The following is a 10,279-nucleotide window of genomic DNA, read 5'->3' as shown; positions in this document are numbered from 1 at the left end:
GCTTATTTATTCCTGAATATCAATCCTTATCTCAATGAAATTAGTAGCCTCTTCAGTCAATCCTCGACAGAGAAGCTTATTGTGACTCATCAGATTAAAGTTAACATGGGCTCCTTTTCTAATAGGTGGCTGTCTCTTTATTTGAGATGCCTGTTGCGATCTTTGATCATAGTCAAAACATAAATCTCCAGCAAACTAAGACCCATTCCTGGTTGAAGACTAGAAGTCGTGGGAAGTTTGTTACCCTTTCCAAGTGGAATACTTGGTTAAAAAAGAAACTAAGACCCGTTACAAGTTAAAGACCGGAAGTCATGGGAAGTTTGTTACCCTTTACATGTGGAAGACTTGGTTAGAGAAGAAATGGAGCCCCGTTCCAGGCTAAAAACCAGAAGTCATGAGAAGTTTGTTACTCTTTCCAAGTGGAAGACTTGGTTAAAGAAGAAACTGATACCCGTTCCAGGTTGAAGACCGAAAGTCATTGGATGTTTGTTACCCTTTCCAGGTGGAAGACTTAGTTAAAGAAGAAGTTAAGACCCGTTCCAGGTTGAAGACCAAAAGTTATGGGAAGCTTGCCATCAATTCAAATCATGTCATTTCCTTCGTCTATGAGTTGGAAGTTTGTTTAGATCATGTTTACTGCCTTCAACTATGAGTTGGTAGTAATTACTTTTTCGACTGTTTACTTAGGGTTTATCCCCTAGTAAGTTTAGTGGTTTTTCCTTACTGCATATTCCTCAGTGGAGTCTTCCATTTTTGTTTGCTATATTTTTCGCTTGTGGTTGTGCTCTATTTTTCTTTTTAGCATAAGCCTTTGTGGTGTTGTGTTGTTCCCTAGTGAGTTTTGTCTCTCTGTCAGACTCCCTTCAAGTTTTTTCTCCAGCAATATCAGTTTTGCAGTTTGTTTGCGCAGAGTGTGTCTCTCGCAACATCTTTCTTTAGGAGTCTGAGCATTTGCATTTATATCATAAGCATCATGCGACATCTTAGGGCTAAAAATCGGACCTTTTGTATTTAAGTCTCTTTAATCCTGTCAATACGAAGATTTCCAATCTCCATATTTCTAGATAGAAGAAACTTAATAGGAGTAGTTCTCATATCCTAATTTTACCCTTAAAATTCCATCTATCATATCATCTGCATTTCAACGAATATCACAATCATGATATCCTCCTACCCTTCACTTCTTTGGGCTTGCCTTTAAAGGATATCATCAAGCACCTTTTGTGTTTTCTTTTACCTTTTTGTTTGCTTATATTTTAACTTTGCTAACCTTATTCAAAATACAAACATATGTGTTGTTTCCTTTTTCTTATTATACAAGGTAATGACTTAAAATCAAAGGATCAAATTTGGTTTCTAAACCAGGGTTTTAATTCCCAAGTTCAATGTTGGGTCAACAAATGGTTCACAAGATCTTTTACTTCAAGGCATGACCTATAATCTTAGGTCACATTCATGTCAAGATTCATTCAATATCATTTGATCAAGATAAGCTCAAGGTAATGCATGATTTCAAAGTTGATTCGAGTATGGCTCATGTGTTTATTTCCATGCCATCTTCATCCAATTCTTAAGCAATCATCAAGATTATTCAAGGGACAATCAGGTTTCCCTCATTTGGTATTTAAGTGTTCATCATTGGGCATTTGGATGCAAGAAATTGCATGAAATCACAAGTTTGTACATGTTTGGTTGACCTAAAATCAAGTATGGCATGTCACTTGGTCCAAACACTATAACTCTCTCATTTCTCAACATATTTAGAATTTACTTCGAGCCAAATGTCATATTTGAACTCCTTTACAACTTTGCTTCAAGGATCAAACATCACTTTTGACTTTAATTTCGTAAATTTTGGAATTGGCCAAGATGCCCATGCATGCACAAAAGTAGGCCCAAGACCTGGTTGACTTAATGCCTGGCCTAGAATTTCAGGTCACGACCTCAACTTTCCACCCATGCCATTTTCAACTAAAGTATCATTTTGATTTGATTCTTTTTGAATTTGATTATTTACTATGAGGAGATCACTTGGAACAAAAAATATCTCAAAACGCCTGATTGCATTTCATTTGGCCTAAGCTCCAACATGGTACGATTGCATTTCATTTGGCCTAAGCTCCAACATGGTACGATGGACTCTGCTTCTTACGCAAGTTTTGGATCACGATTTTCATGCCAATCTTAATTTGGGACCACATGCACATGTGCAACCTCTTTGGAAAAGTAAAACGTGTATGAACAAGTGCAAAACGACTTTGTTTAATCATTAATTCATGCATTTCATGTTTCATTTCACGCGCTTGGCAAATCCTCAAAGTTATAGCCTAATTCACATGAATTTGCCTCAATTTCACACATATTATGGTCTCACTTCATTCCCGATAAATAGAGGAATCATTTGCCTTCATTTCGAAGCTTAGACAACCAAAGAAACTCTAAAACAATTTGAACCCGATACCTCAAAAAACTAGTTAACTATTTCCTTGATTCAAACTCTTTTAGCTTCGAATCTTTGCCCATAATCACTCATCGGCACCTTCTGAAGCTTACCGAAGCATTGTTGTGGCTTGAAACTCCTTGGAACCAGACTTCCAAATCCATCATTGTTAACCTCTAAAGCTTCAACATAAAAGGTAGATACAAGTTACATTTATGAACAAGCAAGTTACTAGTGTGTTTGTCTTGTTTCACTAATCAAAATCCATAAACTACCTTGAATTTATTATTCGTATTCATCATTTAATTTTACTTTGAAGAACTAGGATTCTTGAGTTCTTGAGCAAATTCTCTTTACTCGTGACCAATCAATGACTCTGATGCAAAAAGACATGAACAATGATGTGTTGCGAAGCTAACTCCATACTTGGGTGTTACTAAAAGCATGAGTTCATGAATTTTCCAAATCGAGCTAAAGGTTGAAAATGAAGTTGAATTACGCGCGCTTTGGTGCCAAGATTCAAACTCAACCAATCAGAAACTTCCAGACATTTTTTTCAAATCTTTTGACCGTTAATGCCCTAATTCTATTTTCATTTTATTTATTTTATTTTCCATTTAATTTCTCACTCATTTTTAACTCAATTTGATCCAAATTTTTTACACAAGGTCTCTGAAAGTATTTTGCATCACATACAATTTTCTCACATTTTTTTAGGTCATTTTTGCATTTTGGTTATTTTTATTTCATTTTATCTTTAATTTCCTTTTGCATTTTATTTTTAAATTATTTTCAAACATTTCTGCATCCAACTTTTGAGATCTTTTCATTTGTAATATTCTTGACTTCTCATAATTTTCGCAAGCATTTCTTTTACGTTTTGGTGCTTGATTTGAATTTTCTCTTTATTTTCTATTTAAAAAATGATTTAAATTTCTCTTTTAATTCACTTTTGTTTGATTTTTGTTTGATTTGAGTTATTGACTTGGTTGATTAGTACTTCTACATTTCAAGTCATCCATAAATGGTCTCTTAGGTTGATTCAATCTTATTTGATTCAATATGTTAATAGGTGATCATCTGATAATATTTTTTGACACTTTAAGTTAATGATAGATGATCCATTAGTTGTGTCATATGTTTGGGTCCCTTGACTTGTTTGACAGTGGATCATAAGTCAAACACTTTAGCTTATTTTCATTTTGCCTTTTGTTCTCTTATTTCTTCCTTGAGTTTTGAACAATTGTGCTTCATGTCTTAAGAGTTTGAGGTTGTATCAACACTCTAACATGATTGCTACATACATTGTCTGCCTCATGATCACTAACTTGTTACATCTAACCTCCTAACATTTACTTTATGCATTTATTTTATGCATTTTACATCTATGTCATTTACATTTTTACCTTGTTTTGCTTTTCTTATTTCAAAAGAACAAAAACATGATAAAATGACTGAAACCCTAAAAAAATTAATCTAATCTTATGAACTTTGTGTTACTATCCCTTGCCTGAGGAGTCTTTTGGACTTTGGACCTTAGGATTTAGTGCTTCCCCTTACTTGGAGTTTATCTGACACTTTGTGATTCATCTGAGACCCTGTGATCCCTTTGGGCCTTCCGATCTTCAATTCAAGACTTTGATGTCTCAATGGCTTTGTGTTCATATGGATCTTTTGATATTCATCTGCTTATGTGCTTTTATCTCGTGGCTTAATCCAAATGAGAAAGGAATGCTTGTTTTGACCAATGTTAAATGCTTGCTCCATCTCATGGTTAGTACACTTGCACATACAAAGACTTTCTCTTGGGCTATCTTACAATGAGACATTTTATTTCATGTCACTTACTTTATATTTTAGGGTAGTCTGTTTCTCTCCTTTTCCACTTCTTCAATTTGCAAAACTTTTATCTATTTCAAAAAACTTCTTATTTTTAAACTTTACCCTTTTCTTAATAAACCTTGACTTTGTCAAGTGATCCAAAAAATCATTTTCTCAATAAATGATAATACACTTAAGCATACTTAAACTCTATTTTCAAACTTCTAATAAAGACAAACCTCATCAAACTTCTTTTTGTGCCTTTGTGCACTTTCCTTTAAGAGCCTTCTTTTGGAAAGATTGGATGTTAGTTTATTCTTGTAGTGATGCAAACCACTATACTTCTACAATATGTTGAGAAATGATTGATATTTTCCACTTGAATGTTAAGACGTACTTGTGAGAAAGTCCAAGTAAAAGTTCTCCATACCAAGATGACGCAAATGCTCATTTCCTCATACTTGTGGGCAGTAAGCTGAGTTTTACCACTCGGATACGACAAAATGTCTTTTCAAATTAAAATCAATCAACAAACAACCCAATCTTTTTATAAACACAAATTTGCAAGTGGTTCCTATGGAGTACCATATATGTGAGAGGTGTTAATACCTCCCATTGCATAATCAACCCCCGTATTCAGATTCTCTTTTGTTTTATCTTTTTGTGGGTTTTGTTCGACCTTTTTTCCATTCCCTTTGGAAACAATAAACTTCGGTGGCGACTCTTGCTTTTTTTGAGTTAAGTTAATCAATAGTTTAATCTCAAAATTTTTCCTCCGCGACATATGTGTATTCGATTGTATCCAAAATAAGCATGCATGATAGGTAACAATTTGTATTCAACATAGTTGTCTACCAACTTATCAATGATAGGTAACATGTATGAATCTTTAGGGAATTGATTGTTGAAATATGAGTAATCAACACACATTTTACATTTTAACAAGAACAACATTAGATAGTCATTTGATGTGTTTTAATCATGAAATAAAGTTTGCTTGAAGAACCCTTTAACGGTGTTCTTGATGGCTTCAACTTTCTTTGGTGTCTGTCATTTTCTCTTATGGGCTACGTACCTGATGGAAAGATCAATGTTCACTTGATTACATGTAATGCTGGAGTCGATGTCAAACATCTGATTCAGGGAGACGACGAATATGTCAATGTTAGCTTTAAAGCACTTCATGAGGTATCTTTCCATGAAGTCGTGAAGGTTGGACCCAATCTTTACCATTATAGACGAGTTTTCGTCAAACCTAATGATTATGAAATCATCAGTTGGGATTGACCTTGGAATCTTCATTATAGCTTTGAGTACAACACCAGGCCCACGCTAATCGTCTGATGTGGTCTCTTATAGGTTCATGTTAAAATTCATAATGTTGATGTGTAAAGGGTGTTTATTGGAAGAATTCGCTATTTTCACCCCTTCTGCTGGACGATTGTCGTGATCAGGTTCTCTTGTAAGACTTTATGTATTTGACAAACTCTAATTATATCAACATGGACAATTGCCCATTCATTGTGATCATTGTGATATGTAATTTTTAGGTGAACATTGAAAGTGTTTTCCGTAGATGCAATTGTAAATACTTTTGTATGGGACTGTTAAGAACTATATGTCTACCATTGAATGCTTGTAAACTAGTGCTCAAGTAGGGCAACGACTTCTCATATTCAAAGCCTAATTTCTTAAAGAATTCAACATACATGATGTTGCATGAGACGAGCTCGACATCTGACTTTGATGCAATACCTTAAAACAAAAATACACATGTTCGTTAGCCTGAACAGGTGAAACTTTGAATTGAACATTCATATTAGACCGATCTTATCCGACGATTTAACTAGTCCAAAATAAATATATTCAACAAAATTATCAAATTAAAAAAATATATTTTGTTAAATACATCAAGCTGAGCCTTATAAATATGACCATTAAAACTAATAAATCTAAAAAGATTTATTCATACACATATTATTCATATCTCACAAATGAAACTCCCTTAAAAAAAACTATAACAAAATCAATAAATTAAAAAAATATAAACACAAGAATATTTTTAATGTTTATGTTTATAAAATAAAATGAAACTATTTCCATTATAACCATAATATAATGCTTTTTAAATAATTTATACATGTTGTAAATTATTTTTGTAATTTTTCTTACTTAATCTCAAAAATATAAAGATGTATCATAAAATATAATTATAAAAATCATTTTTAAACCTAAGTTATGTCTAAATAATATAAAAATAATTTTTACTAGAATATTTTAAATAAAAAAACACAATTTATTTATAAAAGAACTCAATATCTAAAAGTCTAAAACCCTAGATATTTATAAAAATAAAAAATAAAACAAAATTGAAACCCTAGACATAGTGTAAACCCTACTAAAGAAAAAACCTTCACCTTGCTCCTCTGTCGTGTTTCATTTTCTCCGCACACCGCAAAACCAGTCTCAACAAAGGTCAATACTTTTCGCTCTCTCTGAACCTATCATCTTCGTTTCTCTTTCTTCATACTCTAGTAACGCTAGATTTGATGATTTGTTTTTCAGGTTTGTTCAAAATCTGGTAAAATGCTGGTACTATTTGAAACGCCGGCGGGTTTCGCTCTTTTCAAAGTTCTCAATGAAGGAAAGCTTTCTGAAGTTCAGGTGATTCTAATCGTATAAACATATTTACAAACGTGTTAACCGTTCATAGTATAAATCTATCATTTTTTAAGATTCTTCTTATATATTGCTTGCACTTTCAGTTCTTGACGGAAAGGTGTTTTTTAATTTTAGTTGTAATTGTTGAAATGAATGTATTTTCTATGTTTGTGATCTCTGAAATATATACTTGCCCTATTCCTATATAATTTTTTTAGGGTTTATGAGGTTTTGTTTAGCATGAATTGGTGCAAAGCTCTATTAGCGGCTGTGTTGAGTGATTTGAACAAAATGCAATTTTCCACGATTTGCAATTGACAACACTAGTTTATTAGTTGCTTTTTCGTGTTTAGAATTTATAAGAGTTCATAGTATAGTGAACCTGCAATGTACTGTGTTTTTGTTTATCACTTTCTTTCATATAGTTTGATCTAATCTATTTTTATCTTGCAAATTTGTTTATACAGGATTTATCTCTGGATTTTTCCACTGCTGATGCTGCAAGAAAGGTAATATCCTGCATCTGTTCTCTTTCCTATTTTCCTTGATTGTATGTTTATTGATGTTGGGGGAATGACAATGGGGAAACTGTAGTTAGCCTGTTTATATGTGTTTTTTTATTCAGTTTCTCGTAGTTTATGAAGCTAATCCCATGTGATGCATTAATAGGTGGTCAAGTTGAAAGCGTTTTCTAAGTTTGAGAATACGGCAGAAGCTCTAGAGGCAGCTAGTTGTTTGATTGATGGAAAAACTAGCAAGGGTCTGCGCAAGTTCCTGCGTGCTCATTGTGATGATGAGATATTAGCTGTAGCTGATTCGAAGCTGGGGAATATCATTAAGGAAAAATTGGTGCGCTACTTAAATTTCTCTTAGAAACTTGTGATGGCAGTTTACATATTTTTCATCAAATAGCTAACCTTTTTTTGTTGAGACATTTCAGAAAATCGACTGTGTTCACAACAATGCTGTTATGGAGCTAATGCGAGGTGTTCGATATCAATTGACAGAACTCATATCAGGTCTTGCTGTTCAAGACATGGCTCCGATGAGTTTGGGTTTGTCTCACAGTCTATCAAGATACAAACTGAAGTTTAGTGCAGACAAGGTCTATATTCTGTTCACTTTGAATATCCGATAGTTTATGTTAATCACTGATGCAAATGTTTGTATATTGGTTCTGTTTTTGTTGCCTGATACTTTTTTATTCTTTGGATAACAACATTTTACTGACCTGAAGATTTTTTTTACTAGGTGGACACCATGATCGTCCAGGCTATTGGTTTACTTGATGATCTTGATAAAGAGTTGAATACGTATGCCATGAGGGTCCGAGAATGGTATGGTTGGCATTTTCCAGAACTTACCAAAATCATTCAGGATAACATCCAATATGCAAGGTCTGTCAAGCTAATGGGTGATCGCATTAACGCTGCAAAGCTTGATTTTTCTGAGGTGGGAATACAATTTTTTAGTCACGTGCAACCAACTGTTTCTCTTTTGCATTGTGCACATATGCCTCATATACTTCTGATTTATTCTAAATCTTGGCAGTTTAAACTTTGTTTGTATCTATGTAAAGCACATTCTTTCTTTGCCCAACATAACTGAAAATACAGTGTCTTGAACTTGTGACACTTAAACAAATAATATTTAGTTTCACATACTTTGAATTTTTAATATTTTTTCTTTATCCTGAAACACATTACAGATTTTGACAGAGGAAGTTGAGGCAGAAGTGAAAGAAGCAGCTGTGATATCTATGGGAACTGAAATCGGTGAACTAGATTTGTCAAATATTAGAGAGCTATGTGATCAGGTTCTGTCTCTTTCAGAATACAGAGCTCAGCTCTATGATTATCTAAAGAGTAGGATGAACACCATTGCACCTAATTTGACTGCTATGGTTGGGGAGCTTGTTGGTGCTCGCCTCATTGCCCATGGGGGTAGCTTAATTAATCTTGCAAAGCAGCCTGGTAGTACCGTGCAGATTCTTGGTGCTGAGAAGGCTCTCTTTAGGGCACTCAAGACTAAACACGCCACTCCTAAATATGGTCTTATATACCATGCATCCTTAATCGGTCAAGCAGCTCCAAAGTTCAAGGGGAAAATTTCTCGGTCACTTGCTGCAAAGACAGCATTGGCTATCAGGTGTGATGCACTTGGAGATGGCCAAGACAACACCATGGGATTAGAGAACAGAGCCAAGGTACTTGTTATACTTTTAGTTATGCATGCCATGGTTTTTATACTTTTAGGTACTTGTTATACTTTTTGATGGCCAAGACATTAACACATGTTTTTGTGCAGCTTGAAGCACGATTGAGGAACCTTGAAGGCAAAGAATTAGGTCGATTTGCAGGTTCTGCTAAAGGGAAGCCCAAGATAGAGGCCTATGATAAGGATAAAAAGAAAGGAGCTGGAGGACTGATAACTCCTGCTAAGGTATATTTGTTCATTTGGTATTATTAGTGCAATTTGTTTTATCAAGTGCTGATTGTTCTTTTCTTTGTAGACATATAATACTGCAGCTGATTCCGTTATCCATCAAAAGTCTAATTCGGCAATGGATGAAGACACACCAGAACCTACCACAGCTGAGAAAAAGAAAGAAAAGAAGGAGAAGAAGGAAAAGAAGGATAAGAAAGAAAAGAAGAAAAAGGAAGAAGTGAGTGCAACTTTGCTAGCTGATGTAGATGGTGTTGAGGAGCCAGAACATGAAGTTGTGAAGAAAGAAAAGAAGAAAAGGAAGCAATCTTCTGAGAACGAGACGCAGAATGGAGACACAAATTTGAATGAAGGAGAAAAGAAGAAAAAGAGAAAAAAACACGCTGAGCAGGAAGATTCGGCTGATGTACCAAGTAAGAAGAACAAAAAAAAGAAGAAAAATGATGACTAGAGCCAGATCATGCAGAGATTAGCATCAACTAATCAATCCGGTGAATGGCAACCATTTTTGTACTTAATTGTGTAACTCAGTAGTTGTTTCAGTGTTATTTTTACTTTTCATTTTCATGCATTTTGTAGCGTCCTTATAACTTGTTTAATAGGGTAAATTTTGTGTCTGGACTTGAGTGGATAATTTGATGCAATTATGTTTGTGAGGGAAGTAATTTATTACCCTTTGTTCTATTTACACCATGTTGATCTCAAGTTTGCAAAAAAATGCCTGAAAAAGTTATTAGATATTAATTACTAACCTTTGCTTGAAGTGACCTTCTTTTGGCTATAAAGTAGACAAAAAAGGAGGGCAAGAAAGTTGCTTAGAAGATTGAATTGAAATTTTTTTATATTATGCTTTGGGGTTTAAAAAGAAAGTAAAGAAGCTCAATGATTATGAGCTAGATGCTTAAAAATATG

At 34.1% G+C, this 10,279-nt stretch overlaps 1 protein-coding gene across 1 annotated transcript; it reads left to right on the top strand.

Annotated features, from left to right (window-relative positions):
* Positions 1 to 6,598: 6,598 nt before the first annotated feature.
* Positions 6,599 to 10,055, top strand: LOC127120740 (probable nucleolar protein 5-1). Its single transcript, XM_051051274.1, has 9 exons — positions 6,599 to 6,736; positions 6,827 to 6,925; positions 7,390 to 7,431; positions 7,592 to 7,771; positions 7,863 to 8,027; positions 8,174 to 8,374; positions 8,631 to 9,128; positions 9,230 to 9,364; positions 9,435 to 10,055. Exons 2-9 carry the CDS (start codon positions 6,848 to 6,850, stop codon positions 9,816 to 9,818), a joined length of 1,683 nt encoding a protein of 560 aa, XP_050907231.1. The 5' UTR covers positions 6,599 to 6,736; positions 6,827 to 6,847; the 3' UTR covers positions 9,819 to 10,055.
* The last annotated feature ends 224 nt before the right edge of the window (positions 10,056 to 10,279 follow it).

Source organism: Lathyrus oleraceus, chromosome 2 (assembly GCF_024323335.1).
Source record: "Lathyrus oleraceus cultivar Zhongwan6 chromosome 2, CAAS_Psat_ZW6_1.0, whole genome shotgun sequence".
NCBI lineage: Eukaryota > Viridiplantae > Streptophyta > Magnoliopsida > Fabales > Fabaceae > Lathyrus > Lathyrus oleraceus.
This window is presented reverse-complemented; position numbering and strand designations above follow the sequence as displayed.

Bases quoted from the DNA above. Each gene is read 5' to 3' on its own strand.
- LOC127120740 (XM_051051274.1), top strand. From the start codon at position 6,848: ATGCTGGTACTATTTGAAACGCCGGCGGGTTTCGCTCTTTTCAAAGTT. The intron at 6,926-7,389 runs GTGATTCTAATC...TTGTTTATACAG, and splicing joins GAAAGCTTTCTGAAGTTCAG to GATTTATCTCTGGATTTTTC. The intron at 8,375-8,630 runs GTGGGAATACAA...AACACATTACAG, and splicing joins CAAAGCTTGATTTTTCTGAG to ATTTTGACAGAGGAAGTTGA.